General features: G+C 39.1%; 2 protein-coding genes across 2 annotated transcripts; both read left to right on the top strand.

The window, feature by feature from the left end:
* Positions 1–792: 792 nt before the first annotated feature.
* On the top strand, positions 793–7,973 carry LOC122566530 (alanine--glyoxylate aminotransferase 2-like). The gene is made up of 9 exons (XM_043723930.1): positions 793–947; positions 2,213–2,314; positions 2,410–2,528; positions 2,868–3,102; positions 5,180–5,273; positions 5,759–5,967; positions 6,073–6,298; positions 6,500–6,898; positions 7,567–7,973. Exons 2-9 carry the CDS (start codon positions 2,250–2,252, stop codon positions 7,675–7,677), a joined length of 1,458 nt encoding a protein of 485 aa, XP_043579865.1. The 5' UTR covers positions 793–947; positions 2,213–2,249; the 3' UTR covers positions 7,678–7,973.
* Positions 7,974–9,039: 1,066 nt separating this feature from the next.
* LOC122566491 (vitellogenin-like) lies at positions 9,040–16,859 on the top strand. Its single transcript, XM_043723812.1, has 7 exons — positions 9,040–9,172; positions 9,915–10,633; positions 11,350–12,261; positions 12,383–13,427; positions 13,637–15,262; positions 15,417–15,844; positions 16,184–16,859. Exons 1-7 carry the CDS (start codon positions 9,124–9,126, stop codon positions 16,742–16,744), a joined length of 5,340 nt encoding a protein of 1,779 aa, XP_043579747.1. The 5' UTR covers positions 9,040–9,123; the 3' UTR covers positions 16,745–16,859.
* The last annotated feature ends 23 nt before the right edge of the window (positions 16,860–16,882 follow it).

Below are 16,882 nucleotides of genomic sequence, written 5' to 3'. Positions count from 1 at the left end.
TTTTATTTTTAGATTTTAAACCCGGGCCATTTCAATAATCACCGATACATGTATTATTTTCAATGTCAGTTCTATTGCGCCTCTATTTCTCACGGTCAAGGGGATGACCCTCTATTTCGGTTTTACTACTCATTGTAGTATGTAGAATTCTATTAAAATTCTTTCGAGCACGTGCGGTTTTCACTATCGAAATGACCATCGACTGCTAAATTTAACGTATCGCGCAACATTTTTTCTCGCTCGTGGTCATCGTAATCGTTCAACATCGCCGTTGCGTAATTTTTTAATATACTCTCAGTAGAATTTCGCTTTGCCTTTACTAGCTCTAATGAAATATTATACTTTCCTTTTTTTTATTATTTCTTAAATTCCATCTTACTTATTCACAGTAAACTCTCCTGCGTTACTCCATTTTATTTAAAAAAAAGTATCGATCAGTCTATTCGAACAACCTAACCTAAAGATTTCTAAAAAGAATAGTTTAAAACGATCTTCGCCAGAGAATTAAAAATCTCGCTCGCTTCTACGCTCGTCTATTTTTCTCCCCAGTTTTCCAGTCCGCCACTTTCAGTGCAAATAGCGATATCCTCCTCAAGTTTTCTTCTCTCGATCACTATCTTTTTGTTTACTCGGCGATGATTTGCAAGAATACGCACGAGATACGGGGAATGGGACGCTAAATGTAAGGGACATTTAAAAAGGAAGAGGAAAAATATCTTGATCGATCGAAATCTCTTTTCGCTTAAGTTACGCGCGCCACGGCGGTGCTGCGCAGTGGAGGGGATAAGAGGTAATTGCGCGCGCATCCCCTCGCCCCCCACCACTCTTGACGGACAATGAGCAAAGCACTATATATGACGTCACCGGAGTAGGTCGCGGCACTCAGCTGACGACTGCATTCAGAAGTCCGAGAGGCCGTAACACATTCCGATTATACTCGAGTTCAGGTACGATCACACTGACTCTGCTCTTCCGTACGTGCTGCGTGTGGGTGTTTAGCGATGATCTTCCGAGATCTTTTCCTCGGTTTTTTTTTTTTCTTTATGTGTTTCCTGTGATTATCGTATATAGCTACCGCATGATCCTCGTAGCTATTCGAAGCCGCGGGGTAGGATAGTTGGACGGTTTGCCAAATTTGTTCTTTGTTTTCTTATTGATATATTCGGTGGCGTATATATTGACCTCTATCTTTTGGGTGAAGGTTTCGTATACAGGAAATTTCCTATTTATTTTGTTTTCATTTTATTTTTATTTTTGTATGTTTGCTTTTGATTGTTTTAAAGGTGACACGTTTTAGAGTTTTGCAATGCAATGTAATGTAATAATGTAATTTTGAATTACAAAAATTTATGAGATAATATCGTTCTTGCCTAGTATTGGCGACAAAAATCATACAGAAATATCAAAGTGCTACAAATTGTGAGACTCCAAGACCATAAAAGATAAATATCTGTTGCCAATCTTAAAATAAACACCTTGTTTTTACCATGAATATTTGATCAATCTCAGATAATAGACAGCAAGTATTTGATCTATCGTCAGAAATTATCGCGGTCGTTTTAAAACACACGTGACAGAAGATTCTTGATCTAAATTCTCTTTTTCTTCTTTGCTAATTTCGTACATCTCAAGTAACTTAAGAACGTTAAACGCTACCGAACGAGAAGATCAAGTCTCTATTGCGACACGTGCGACACCAATTCCCTTGCGATTCGCTTATAGAGACGTTTCATTGATGCTTGTGTCTGTTGTTACTGCACGATTGATTCAAAATTTTGCAATTTTTATTTTACAAAAGTCTGTATTAAATTTGTAATTTTTCTAATTACAAACTGACGATATGAATATGTTTGCTAAATCTCGTGGCATGGGAGACTATGGTTGAAAGAGTGTATGGGTGTAAATACTACTTCCACGTAGCAATCACGTGCACTTATCAGCCGCTGGAAAATTACTTATCCTATGGGGAAATGGCCGATACCCGTGCTTCTAAATGATTATTATGTGCCTTCAACATATTGTAATATTAATTTCTAAATATAGGAAGGCTAAGGAGATTTCTCAATAAATAGCATTTCATTTTTCACGAAATTAAATCTTCCTATGATTTATCTACATTTTACCCTAATCTGTGTTATTTGTATTACTTGTGAATTATTCTCCTCTATATAATACATTATTCACTAATGAAACTGTTATTATGTTTTCTTAGGCTTTAACCAAGAAGTCATACTAGATCATCTTCGAACATGGCCGAATCATTGGAACAGATGCCAAAATCTGAGACGATTAGACTGCGGGAGCGATATATTGGGTAAATATCATGTTAATCGCGCGTTCCTATTTATCGCTGTTGTCATATGGAATAATATTCATTTCGAGTGTGACCACGAATCGATCGTTTTGCAGGCAAGCGTGCAAATTATTTTATAAATCGAACCCTTTGAAAATTGTTCGAGCCGAAGGGCAGTACATGTTCGATGAGAGAGGCAATCGTTTCTTGGACTGTATTAACAATGTTGCTCACGGTATGAAAAAGATATTAATATATTAAAATATTTTTTAAATTTAAGAAGCTTTAACTCGTAAGAATAATTGCCCTAAATAGATAATTTATAGAGACTAAAATAGAATAAATGAATTGACTAATTCTTGTCTAAACTGTGCATAGAATCGTATAGAAATTATTTAAATTAGATAAATAGCGCATGTATGTAAGTTTGTAACGAATCTATGCACGTTGAAAGCTTCAGATTAAAAGAACTTCATACACACGAGTCTAAGAAAAGGAAATATAAGTTTGTGAATGATAATAAAGAAATATAATTTTCTATGAATTAATAGGGATAAATAAATAAATTTTACAGTGGGTCACTGTCATCCAACGGTGGTGCGCGCAGGCCAAGAACAAATGGCTTTGCTCTCCACCAACAACCGTTTCCTCCATGACGATCTGGTAATCTGCGCGCGTCGTTTGACCTCGCTTCTTCCGGAACCACTGTCCATCTGTTTCTTGGTAAACTCGGGCAGCGAGGCCAACGATCTCGCGCTTCGTCTCGCTCAGACGCATACCAAGAACAAGGATATTATCACTCTAGATCAGTAAGTTGTCGCATTTAAAGCAATCAGCCATAAAAAGTATTTACCTGTTTCCGAAAAAACGTAGATTAGCGATAATCTACGTTTAGATAATTGCGTTTAGACAAACGTGACGATTTCGTTCATTAACTGAATTATCATTCGATTGTTATAGAAATTTTTCTATATTCGGTTATTTATTGTAATATTCGTATATTCAGTAATTTTTCGTATCTTTTTCGAAAGAGCTATGAATATTTGAAAAAATGAATCTTCTGAAAATTCGTGAAACATTTTTCTTCTCATGGTCGAATGAGAACTGTATGAGAAACGAAATCGTCGTTGTCCAACAGGCTTTTGGCTTTTTCCGACTAAATATGTGACCCTCGAACAAAAAAAGAAGTCGAAAATCACTGTGAGTTGTTTCTTTCGTGAGAAAAACGTGTCTCGACCATTTGCAGGTAGCCTTCGTTTTCCCTTTCTGATCGGGGCAAAATTCAGTGAGTAGCCATACGATGCGACTAGAATAACACGAAGGCGATAGGAACACGATGATTTTTCAGGCTACGATGATTTCTCTCAGGCAGACTACGTTCCTTTACTCGACAGCCGACTAATCGTGTGGGTTTTCTTTTTTGCTTGTTTGCAGCAAATGAAAACGCTTTGGAAGATACAAACAACGTGGCCAACGCGATGCGACGAGACAACGAAAGAAGTTGTACATGATCGATCGGCGAATTTTCGTGCACGCACAAAGTCGACGAAGTCACATAAAGCTATTGTCGTTTTAGGTGACATGTACGTGCCACATGTACGCCACACAACAAGAAGCGGAGCAATATGGATCGGAACTTATCTACGAAAAAGTAATTTTATATCCTGATAGAAAAGATGCGAAGCCGAGAGGCGACAGCAGGGACGAATGTTGTCGATAGAAAAGAAGCGAATCGAGGGGGTGTGTTGTGACACGAAGTGGGCCAAGGCGAGCTTCGATAGCTGGACAAGTGAAATTACGTTGTTAAAACCGTGGCCGTGTGCACTATGATATCGTCACGATTCAAAATAGTTTAAGAAGCTTTTAAATGCTCTTTTTTAATTGAAAAAATACGTAGTAGGTGGAATTTTATTGTAGACCTCGCGAAAGATGGAAATTTGAAATTTGATATTTGAAGGGTGAAATTCATCTCGGTACTTGCAAACATAGAAGATTCAAATTTAAGCGTTCAGGGGATGGAATTCATTTCAAAGCTTGCGAAGGTAGAAATATCAAACTTGGCATTTAGCTCATGAAAATTTATCCCAAACCTTGCTTTAAATCTTAAAAACCGAAATAACAAAATCTAACATTTGCAAGAAAAAAAAGAGGAGCCTAAATTAGAGAAAATTCAAATTTATTCGGAATATAGAAAACGCAAGTTTCTTTGGAACTTTAAAATCAAAGCAAGAAATTTTAGATACAATTGCTATAAATGATAATTCCCTAAATGAAAATTCTTCAAGCATCGCGCGTCTAATAATTGGAGAAACCTGATTAATCGAGTTTCAGCAATGAACATGTGACGATACCTTGGTGAACACGCATTGATAGTTTCATGATTCACTCACGTTCCCTTTGCAGCTGCGCTATCCTCAGCGTCTTCAACGTTCATCATTTGTTTTGCGAGTGACGCGTTGCGAATGCATCTCGCCTCACGACATCAGGTTCTTTGATAACGTAATTTTACGTCATCGAGCTATCAGCGTTCCCTTTTGCCTTGTTATCGATACTTCCGCAAGCTGAAACAACGTGAAAAGCGAACGTGTATTTCGCGAATCGTGTTGTTCTCTCTCTTTCTCTCTCTCTCTCTCTCTCTCTCTCTTCCTCTTTTTGTTGTCTTTCCTAATAACGAACATCGTTGAGTGAAGTGAAGAGTTTCACGAAGAGAAGAGAATGACCATTTTCAGGACGTGTCGAAGAAAAACGGATAAGATGACCTCGTTGCCGTACGGAGGATTACAGTGAAATGACGCTTAGAGTTAGAGCTTGATAGTGAGCTTGACAGAGAGTGCTGAGGTGGCTGAAAATAAATTGTCGTTCAACGTTGTCCTTTCTTGCTTTTAGTGCTTATCATGGCCATTTGACTTCGATGATCGATATTTCGCCGTACAAGTTCAACAAACCGAACGGGCCTGGCAAAAAAGACTGGGTTCACGTGGTAAGAAAGTTTTGTCAATTACTATTATTATACTGAAGTTGCTCGAAAAAATATCTGAATTCATAATATATCTAAAACAATCTAAATAACAACAGTAGCCTAGATAATCTAAATAATGTTTAATTAAATTGTTGAACCTTCTTCAATGACTTTAATTTCGAAAAAGACGTTGATAAATTTTGCAAAAAAGTTATCACCTCGTATAACATGTGCTCAATGCATTCCATAGCTTTAGAATAGCTCTGTTCGTAAGATAAAAGAATGTATACTAAGAGAACCAATTTGTTGCGCCAAAAAAAAAAATTCTTCTAATAGACGTAAATTCTGATAAACAATAAATACCATCATCATCATTATTATTATTATATTTATAATCGTAAAAAGTATTCGTGAGAATAATTGAAATTTTATACTTCAAAAATGTTTGGATGCCAATTATCTATGTTCGGTATTTAATCTGAGCTTCTCGTATTTATTATTTATAGGCACCATGCCCGGATGTTTATCGAGGAAAGTATCGCGATATCGACCATCCTAACGAAGATCTGGGCGTGAAGTACGCCGATGATGTGAAGGATATCTGTCAGAATCTGAAGAACGAAGGCAAGGGAGTCTGCGCTTTCATCGCTGAAAGTTTAATGTCTGTCGGTGGGCAAATTCTGCCACCACAGAATTACTTCAGAAACGTGTACAAGTGAGTATGTTACTCTATCAGCGTCGAATTTCTTAACATAGTTCATATAATTGTTGGAATTGGCCTACCTTCAGTTTCGTTAATACTATTTGCATAAAATAACAGACACGTTAGAGAAGCCGGTGGTGTTTGCATCGCGGATGAAGTACAAGTCGGATTTGGGAGGGTTGGTAGCCACATGTGGGCCTTCCAGCTTTACGGCGAGGACGTTATACCGGACATAGTCACCGTAGGAAAACCCATGGGTAACGGACATCCTGTGGCAGCTGTGATTACGACCCCGGCCATTGCTGGAAGCTTCAAAGACACTGGAATAGAGTACTTTAATACGGTGAATATCAAAGTTCTTAAATCTCTTCGTTTTTCGCATTCTTCTCTGTAAGAAAACCTTATCGTTTACGGGTCGACGAATTCAGACACTTTCCTTCTTTTATAGAATATAATAATAATAATAATCATTATTATTACTTATTTTACATTATGAAATTAAAAACCATGAAACACTTACGATTTGTCCTCTGTCGAATCTTAGTATGGGGGAAACCCAGTGTCCTGCGCCATAGCGAATGCCGTGATGGAAGTGATCGAGCGAGAGAATCTTCAAGAGAACGCTTTGAAGGTTGGTAATCATCTGATGATGGAATTGAGGAAGCTGGCCAAACGACGAAAAATTATCGGTGACGTACGAGGTGTTGGACTGTTCGCGGGTATCGAGCTGGTACGCGACAGGATCGAGAGAAGCCCAGCGACGACGGAAGCGAAGCACGTGGTCACCAGGATGAAGGACAGGAAGATTTTGATAAGCAGCGATGGCCCGGACGACAATATCTTGAAATTGAAACCGCCGATGGTATTCACGATTGAGAATGTAAATCACTTGGTGTCTGTTTTAGACGAAGTTCTCGAGGAAGTGGACATTGGCGTCGAAAAGGTGATTGTTAATTGGAGTTTTAATTGGAAATGTTAATTGGAATTAAAACTTGGAATATTAGAATATTAGAATGGAAAAACGTTATAAGTCGTTGGAAATATTAGAAGAGATATCTAGACGAGATTTTAGAAGCGGAGTTGCGAACAACTTACGAAAAATGAATGAACGAAGAGCAGGATTTCTGCATGTTAAGATGTTTCGAAATTGTGAATGTAATTTCTAGATTTTCTTATTGAATGATAACGTAGATTAAGCAATTATGTTGCGTTTGAGCGAGAAAGCGTAGACACGTTTCGATCGGAAACTGAATGCAGAATGTTGTAACATTTCGAAATGCACTTTGTTTCTCTGAATGAAAATGTCTGACTTTGCAAAGAGATCGTCGTATCTCATCCGGATGAGCGATATTTCTTCTCGCCACTTTGCATGTGCCTCGATAACCAGTGAACCGTTAATTACATATTTCTTCAATAATTTTTCTAGATAGTAATTTTGCATGAAAGTCTTTTAGATATTTCTTGTTCGATTAACTCAACGATCTTTTCAATTCACTTCGCACGTGATTCCGTATTAACAGACACGATAGAAATATTTTTAAGCGAACCTTACAATTTCCAAAATTTAGGTGGTTATTAATTCTTGATAATTAATTAATTATGTGTTTTTAGAAGTACGAGCCCACGACGACTATTTTGAAGGCGACGATCTCTAAAATGGACGTGGAAACGGATAACACCACATGCTCAAGCGGGAAGCCGTTGCTTGTTCGTGCTAATTAACAATTAATTTAAGCTGAACTTTATATTATAATATATTTATAAAACACGATGGCCGTGTGCCTTATATTTAAGATATTACTGTTCGTGAGCTGAATGATTATTGACAAATATGCTGTGCATGTTTCTGAAGAATATCGTGTATATATGTGTATAAAAAGAATTACAGGTGAACAGAGAGAGATGAGACTACAATTAAGATTTAATTAAACGTCGAGTATAAAATTGAATTAATAATACTTTAGAATATATATATTGTAATAAATATAATCACTATAAATATACTATATTTTTACATATTCATTTGTTTGATTATTCCTTCCGCTACTAGCGAGATAGTTGAAAGAAACAAGTACAAGTAAATACAGATACAAGGAAGAAAATTCAATGTCTGTGTTAAAATTGTTGACTACGATCTTCGTTATTTGACATTCAAGCTTTTTTGTAAAATCAAAGATCGAACACCAGGAGATTAGTAATAAATACTAATGGAGATTATTGATTATTGTTTAATAATTATAATTCCGCAGATCCATAAATCCGTAAATATAATATGAACCGTGACCCCACGTGTAATCACATCTGCATTTTACATATTATGACCAACTGCATTACTTATGAACACAAATCTAGCGTTTTCTGGAGTTACGTTATCACGACACGGCTTTATATCACAATAACATTTGAATCTCAATAAAGATGTTGGTCAAAATATTATTTTCACTTGATTAATTTTCTTCGCAGGAAATGATTCTTTCTTTTTTATTTTTAACTTAAAAGGCATTCTAGAAAATTCCTGGAAAGTTCGTTAGAAGGAAGGAATTTTTAATGTAAAGGACATCGTAAAATATTTCGACGTAAACTTAAACTCTCAGCTAACTTAGCAAATGAGATTATCAAGACAGAACGATAGAAGATGTTAAATCTTATTCTATCAATTTGTTAAAATTTCTTTTTCAATAAATATCTCCATTTTTGTAGATGTACTAGTTTTGTAGTTTCAAGATTCACTGGAATATGATAAATATTACAAACCGGATATATTTCATATATCACAACCTAATAAGAATGGAAGAAATGCTTTATGAAATGACAAGTCAGCCGGAGATCCAAACTGAGAATTGCGAAGAAAAATGTTGTCAAATTTCATGTCTATCGATTAGGTATATTTCGTTACAACTGTTTCTAACGAGGAAAACGATTAGTTCGAAAGGAATCGATATCGGAATTATTATTTTTTTAACGCCAGAGTTATTAACAGATAATAAAATTTGATCTGGTGGTTATTATTCTAATAGACACACCAGACACTAAAAAACATAGATAGGGGAAATGAGTGGCATGTAGATTAAAATAAGAAGTTCACGGACATTTTCTTAGCTGCTTACGTTGGCACGATTAAAGTATAAATTGGAGGTTGAAAGCGATCCAACGTTACTTTCTCGGGCGATGTCCGCGGCTTTCAATATGTGGCTACCACTGACGGTGTTATTGCTTGGTAAGTAAAGGTGGAAGATTCTACTCAGACCTCCCCATCAATTGTTCCATCTTATTTCTCATCGATCTTCTTTCTCCCTTGAACTTTTTTCATAAATTGTAATTAATTTGATAGTCATGTAGAACGCAGTATATTCCAAAATTCTTATTTGCAATGCCAGAAATGAGGCAAATCTGTTCTATCTCGAGACACTGAAAATTCAGTTCTAATCGTTTAACAATTATTCTTTGCTTTAATTTTTTGTCATTGAGAATATAATTATCAACGATTGAATTATAGAACTTGTACCAGAAGAATAAAAAAGAAAAAATACTTCATACGCAGAAATGAATAATACAAGCACCTTTGTTTCCATCCTTTACAAAAAGTCATTTCAAAAATTATACCGTGTATCGTAAATCTGCGAAATTCCTATCAGAAACAGCGGTCCGATAATTCCACTGTTAATTTTAGAGAAAGATATTTTTCACGCGGAATATCGATAAAAAACTTCTACATCGCGAACAATTTCTCTGCCTCAGAATACGTACGCTTCAATTTCAATCATTCAGGAATTTCTCTTTGTTTCATTTCCCTACTCTTTCCCTAAAATTACCAAGACTTATTATTTAATAAATTAAATTTGTCAGTCCCCAAAATGGTCAAGATTCAAGATTTATCACGTCTCATTCGCTATTCTCCGTTTCTTTTCTTTACGTTCAATCAACCGAAGCTAACGCTGAAAATTTCTACGTATCCGCAGCGGGAATAGCTTCAGCAGACTACGATCATGGCTGGCATGTCGATAAGGAATACGTTTATCTTGTACGAAGTCGAACACTTGTCAGTTTGGATGAATTATCCGATGAGTATGCCGGTATCCTGATGAAAGCATTACTCACGATACAAGTCAAAGATCCTCAGTTGCTAACTGCGAAGGTGTCGCAGAGTCAATATGCTCAAATCCTCAAATCTTTACCGGAAGGCTGGGACACTGAGATCTCTGACCAAATGTTGGAACTCCGTGACATGCCTCTTTCTGGTAAACCGTTCAGTATCAGGCTGAAACATGGCGTGATCAGGGACATCGTCGTGGATCGTACCATCCCAACCTGGGAGGTGAACATCCTGAAGAGTATCGTTAGCCAGTTGCAAGTGGACACCCTGGGTGAGAACGCGCAAAGATCGATCGATACGCAGATTCCAACCGACCAAGAACCGTACGGAATGTTCAGAGCTATGGAAGATTCAGTTGGCGGAAAATGCGAAGTTCTTTACGATATCACGCCGCTGCCAGAGCAAATCGCCCATACTCAACCAGAATTGGTTCCTATACCGAAGTTGAAGGGGGATGGACAGAATATTGAAGTCCGCAAATCGAAGAACTTCGACAAATGTGATCAGAGGATGAACTATCAGTTTGGTATAACTGGCAACAGGTATTGGGAAGCTGGGTCCAATAAGAATGGAAAATTCTTCTCGGTGAGTAGTTTGGATCGTTGATGATATTACAGGAATGTTAAAATCCGGACAGTATCTTTGACGGTATTTTGATAGAAAGTCGGAATTCTGTGCCAATCCCTGAACCATGTTAACCCCTTAATAGAGTAATAGAGTGAAAATGGAAAATTCGGATGGAACGAACGATCTAGAAATAACTATTTCTTTGTCGACAACGTTTCTTGCGTTTCTTATATCTGGACACAGGAAACACAGATCTTCGATCGTTTATAGGCGATGAATATCGATAATGGTATTGTAGGATCTTTACTACAATTAGTTTATTTAAAATGGATTAAACAGGAGTTGGTTAAGCAGAAAACGATGGTTGTTTAACGTGAACTAAATACAATAACGTGTTATGATTAAGACAACTAAATAGTTAATTTGCAACTCTCGTCACCACGGTTCCAGCGCTCTTTCTCACGCGAATCACACTCTCTGACTTCTCAACTAATACTGACTGTTAATTCGTCTTTCTCCCGTAGCATCCCTTTGTCTTTTGTCTTTGTTCCACCACGCACGTGTTCCGCAACCGCTCGTGGCCAGGGCCACGCAGGCCTCTTCCGCGAAACTATTCGATTGAAGAACCGACGATACATTGTATCTCGGTGGTTTTGATTCTATTTGTCTTATGAAGAGTATCGATATAATATGTACGGTATAGGTGATGTTAAACAAGATTTTCAATGTTGCAGCAATCTGCGACGAGCAGAATCATCCTCTCAGGAACGCTGAAGAGCTACACCATTCAATCGACGGTGACTAACAACATAATGTACATCAGCCCAAAATTCTACGACCATGGACACGCGTTGGTAGCCGGCAGGATGAATCTAACCTTGGCTACCGTGAAAAAAATTACGAGTCCTCTGCCCAAACCTAACTCTCCGGAATCCACTGGCAACCTGGTTTACACTTACAGCAATCCTTTCTCAGATACCGAGGAACGCAGAGTCGGCAAAGTAGTCGAGGATTCGGATAATTTGATGGTTTCGGATAGCATCAGTTCTATTAGCTCGAGCGAAGAAACTACGAAGGATCTGAATCTTCGAGGCACTTCATCTGAATCGTCCAGCTCGTCCAGTTCGATTTCCAGCAGCGAGGAGGACAATTACTGGCAGCCTAAACCCACGATGGAAGATGCTCCTCAGAATCCTTTGTCGCCCCTATTAATTGGCTATGACGGCAAATATATTGGAAAATCTGATGAAGTGGACGTTGTAGCGAAAAGCAAAGAACTTATTTCCCAAATGGCCAACGAGATGGAAGATCCGAACGACGTGTATAAAAACCAAATTCTCGAGAAGTTCACGATCCTGACCAATCTACTTCGTACGATGAATAAGGAGCAAATGTTACAAGTCGATATGGACGTACGTCTTTCTCCTAACGAGCTGAAATCGTTGGACAAGACTCTGGTTCCTAAACAGAACGCTTGGAACGTGTTGAAATCCGCTGTCGCTCAAGCTGGAACTGGACCAGCCTTCCTGGTTATCAAGAACTGGATCGAGACGAAGGAAGTCGATTCCGAGACAGCTGCAAATCTCTTGGCTAAACTTCCCAAGACAGCTCGTGCACCTACTGCTGAATACATCAGAGAGTTCTTCGTGAGTATCTATCGTAAACGAAGTTGATTTGTGATAATATTAACTCATAATATATGAAATTTTCAGTTGTAACAATGATGTTTTACGATGTACTGAATCTTCTTGAATTTGCGTTTTCCAGAACCTAGCTATAGGTGAGACAGTGAAGAACGATCTAGCCATCAGCGGCCCGGCGATCATAGCATTCACCGAGTTGGTCTATAACGCTCAAGTGAGCAGAAAAGGCGTGCACAATCACTATCCGGTGCATACGTTCGGTCGTCTCACGTCCAAACACGATCAGGCAGTTACCGAATATTACATCCCCTACTTGGAGAAGGAATTGAAGAAAGCCGTCGAAAGTGGCCAAAGCACGGTTATTCAGACTTACATCGTGGCTTTGGGTAATATCGGTCATCCGAAGATTCTCCCCGTTCTCGAGCCTTACCTGGAAGGCAAAGTAGAAGTGACGGTATTCCAGAGGACGCTGATGGTCTCAGCTATGGCCAAACTGGCTGGAAATTTTCCAAAATTGGCGCGTTCGATTTTGTACAAGATCTATCTGAACACCATGGAAGAACACGAAGTGCGTTGCACCGCTGTCTTCATTCTGATGACGACCGATCCTTCGTTAACCATGTTGCAACGAATGGCAGAATTTACCAAGATCGACAAGAACAAGCACGTGAACTCGGCCGTGAAGTCGACTCTGGAGAGCCTGGCGGACCTGAAGAACCCCGAATATCTAACGCTGGCGAAGAAAGCTCGCATTGCAAAGAATCTACTGAGTCCAAGGGATTACAGTTACCATTATACTCGCGGATACGCCACTGAATGGCTCACGAACAGAGGGAATATCATTTCTTACATCTTGCTGAGGTACATTGGCAACGATGATAGCTTGATTCCTAACGCTATATACTACGCCGTGTACTCTTCTTACGGAGACTTCAAGTTCCCTCCGTTCGAAGTGGTAACCATGGTTTCGAGCATTAAGTCCTTGTTGGAGTTGAGCACTAACCCGGAAGAGAAGGAAGGTATCAGATTGGCGGCTGAGAAGATCGCCGAACAGTTGAATATCATTCCTGACCAACCTGTTCCTCTGGAAGGAAACATAATATGGAACGGGAAGTATGGAATGAAGTTCTCCTCCTTCGATAAGACCTCCCTCTCTCTATTCCGTGAATGTAAGTGTTTCTAAATATTTGACGTTTTAACGATATTTTTCATTAAATACGAAGCGATTTGTAGATAATTCTTTATTCGTAGATAACAAGATTATCTACTTTTTGCGAAGGTCAGAGTATTTCTGACGTTTCTACTAATTTAATAGTATCCAAGATTCAGGTTATTTTAACGAAATCGTATGTTAATCGTGTATCGTTTGCAATTGTAGTGTTGCTCGTGTATATGAAAGGCGAAAAGAAAGGACAGCTCATCAACCAATTAGGATCCTACGACGTAACATACGGCTTCCCCACAGAAACCGGATTGCCATTCGTCTACAGTTTTGAAACACCGATGCTTCTCAAGATCACTGGAGATATCAGCAACGAGGCGAAGAGTTTAAAGACTATCAAATCGAAAACCGATTTTCGTATACTCTATGCAATGAAGACTCAAGGAAGAATTAGCTTCGTCACGCCGTTTGAGCACCGGCAGTACATCGCCGGCGTCGATCTGGACTATAACCTTTACCTACCAATGAAGCTGACTCTGGACGTGGACCTTCCTAAGCACAGCATAGAAATAAAGATTTGGCCATTGAAGGGAGAAAACACGGCACGATTATTGCATTATAGCGTCGTTCCATACGTCGCCAGTCACGACATTTTGAATTTACGTCCTCTGCTCACCGAGAAAACAACGCAAGTACTACTTCCCGACGATATCTATTCCGATACTATCCTAAATTGGGATATAGCGAAAATGACCCTGGAAGTTGGCGAATCTTACAGCTACAAGAACTGGCTTGACGTGGACATCGATGACTTGTTAAAAGCTGCTATGACTCCGTGGATCTCGGATAACAACAACTACCGCAAAATAGACATCTTCCTGAATCTGAAACGCGAACAGATAGCACCATTCGTATTAAAAGTATCGTATGACTCTATGGAACTGACACCCGCCGCTACAGACACTACACTGTGGACACCCAAAGCTACAGCCCTGGAGCCATCTGACAAGAAGCCTGACAGCGAAGCTCGTAGGAAACAATGGATGGAGGAGGCTGCCAAGGGTATTAAATCGGCCAAATCACAGGTGCTAGATATTCAAGTAGAAATTCCAATGACAAGCGAAGAGAGTATCGTGAACGTTATAACCATCGCCACGTCCTACAGCGAAGTTGAGAAGAAAGGACGAATGCTGGTATATTGGGGCTCTGAAAACTTGTTCGAACTCTGCACGACTTCCCAGACGAAGGTCACGCCAGACAACACGGTATTCTACGATCAGGTCTCTCAATTAAAACCTAAGGTAGAATTTAATGCAGATTTGCGCTTTGGAAAGGTCTGTTCCACTGGTGAACAGTTAAACATCAACATTGAAGCTACCCAGAGTAAGAAGTTAAGGGAACGGATCAAGAATGCATCTTTGATCAAAATCTGCGAGAAACAAATGGATCAGGGTAACAAGATCCTCCGAGTCTGTCAAAATGCTGCTGCGATCTCTCTGATTCTTGATCAAATAGCTGTCTCCATGGATTTCCAATCGCCGTCGATCGTGAATTTCATCACCAAGGCTCTCACCGTCCTAATAAACGCCGATTATTTGAAAGAATACGCGGACGTTCACACAGAGTTATTGAATCCTAAGATCGCCGGCAAGAAGAAGATCGACATCACGGCCAATCTGACCGACGATTTGGAAACAGCTGACTTATTAATCTCTACTCCGACTATGAGAATTCACATCAACGACATAGACCTGCCTGCTTTTGAAATTACTGCGGCGGACGCCCTGATGGCTGCAGATGAGGACATGGATATTCAAAACCTCTTGTACAATAAGGACGAACGTGAGTATAATTATAACAATTGTGAACTTCCACTAGGAAAAGGAACGTGGATCTGATTGATTATTTTTATTACAATGTCGACTAATTTTTCTTATCGATCAAAACTGTTACATCGAAGTGAATATCTAAATATATTTTTATCTCACTTTTACAGCCGCCTGTATATTGGATAGCACCAGGGCGCAAACATTCGATAGCAATGAGTATCCTCTGAGATTAGGCAACTGCTGGCACGTCGTCATGACCACGTATCCTCGAGTGAACCCAGATAATCCGGACGAGAAGATACATATGCACAAATTCGACAGCGTGAGCATCCTCGTTCGTGAATTGGAAAACGGACTGAGGGAAGTGAAAGTTTTACTTGGTGACAAGGAGATCAAATTTTTACCTACTTCGACCCAAGTACAAATTTTCGTGAACGAACAGCTCATCAAGGTAACTAAGGACATGAGTTGGCAGGAAAGGAAGGACGACGAGGTCTTGTACGAGATCTTCCTCGTCAATGATTACACTGTCGGTTTGGTTTCTGACAAATACGAACTGACGCTTATTTACGATGGAAAACGTATGATGATGAAGGTAAATAACAAAGTATAGATTGAAATTAATTTCTCGCTCGAATATCCGCCGTAGATAGCCATTAATCCTTCTAGCCTTCTATAATTGTTTCTGAAAAATTAAGAATTAATCATACGGTTCTATACTAACATTTAGAAACGTATAAAAAGTGGATCTCCTTGCTTTCTGAGCAGATCGCATACCAAGGAAATAATTTCGCTTTAAAAACGGAATTTTTAAGGACGGAATTAATCATTTTCTGACATTTGATTCGAAAGATACGCGAACAGCAACGGATTAAACGACATCTGATTAAATAAAAAATCAACGGTGTAATTAATGATATATCGAAATTCGTAGGCGGGCGACAAATTCCGCAAAGCCATTCGTGGTCTCTGTGGTAACTACGATGGGGAGTCCACCAACGACTTTACGGCTCCCAGGAGTTGCATTCTTCGAAAACCCCAGCAATTCATCGCCAGCTACGCTCTGACCAAGGAGCAATGCGAGGGTGAGTCTTTGGAGAACTCGAAATTGCTGACGGACCACGATTGCGTACGCGAAGAGAGAAGTCGTTTGAGCAACGTGATCAGCGACAAGGAATCTGGACGAAAAGATACTGAGGAATCAAGCTGGGGATACCATAAACAAGTTAAAAGCAAACAGTGCACCGTCATGAATATTCACATAAAGGAGACTGACCACACGATATGCTTTACTATTCGTTATGTGCCTTCCTGCGCACCTGGCTGCCAGGCTACCGAGATAAAATCGAAAGATTATCAATACCACTGCATGAAGAAGGACAAAACTTCGCTGGCCTTGAAAAACAGAATCAATAAGGGTGCCAAACCTGATCTCAGCCAGAAGTCAGTTACCTTTACCGAACCCTTAAACGTTCCTCTTGCTTGCAAGGCCTAATTCCGGTGTACCTTGCTTACCTACCTCATATACTTACATGTTCTTGCTAGTATCTGCGGTAATTTTATATTTAGCTCGTAATCCAATGTTTTAGTAAAATTTACTCTTTTCAATACCTGCGGTGTTTTATATTATTTG

This window comes from Bombus pyrosoma, linkage group LG4, assembly GCF_014825855.1.
Source record: "Bombus pyrosoma isolate SC7728 linkage group LG4, ASM1482585v1, whole genome shotgun sequence".
NCBI lineage: Eukaryota > Metazoa > Arthropoda > Insecta > Hymenoptera > Apidae > Bombus > Bombus pyrosoma.
The sequence above is the reverse complement of the archived record's forward strand: the minus strand, read 5'-3'. Positions and strand labels throughout refer to the sequence as shown.

What these genes read in the sequence shown, in the direction of transcription:
- LOC122566530 (XM_043723930.1), top strand. Translation starts at nt 2,250, where the DNA reads ATGGCCGAATCATTGGAACAGATGCCAAAATCTGAGACGATTAGACTG. An exon ending in TATTAACAATGTTGCTCACG is followed by an intron (nt 2,529 to 2,867) that starts GTATGAAAAAGA and finishes TAAATTTTACAG; the next exon opens with TGGGTCACTGTCATCCAACG. An exon ending in TGGACATTGGCGTCGAAAAG is followed by an intron (nt 6,899 to 7,566) that starts GTGATTGTTAAT and finishes ATGTGTTTTTAG; the next exon opens with AAGTACGAGCCCACGACGAC.
- LOC122566491 (XM_043723812.1), top strand. Translation starts at nt 9,124, where the DNA reads ATGTCCGCGGCTTTCAATATGTGGCTACCACTGACGGTGTTATTGCTT. An exon ending in AGAATGGAAAATTCTTCTCG is followed by an intron (nt 10,634 to 11,349) that starts GTGAGTAGTTTG and finishes TCAATGTTGCAG; the next exon opens with CAATCTGCGACGAGCAGAAT. An exon ending in CTTGTACAATAAGGACGAAC is followed by an intron (nt 15,263 to 15,416) that starts GTGAGTATAATT and finishes TCACTTTTACAG; the next exon opens with CCGCCTGTATATTGGATAGC.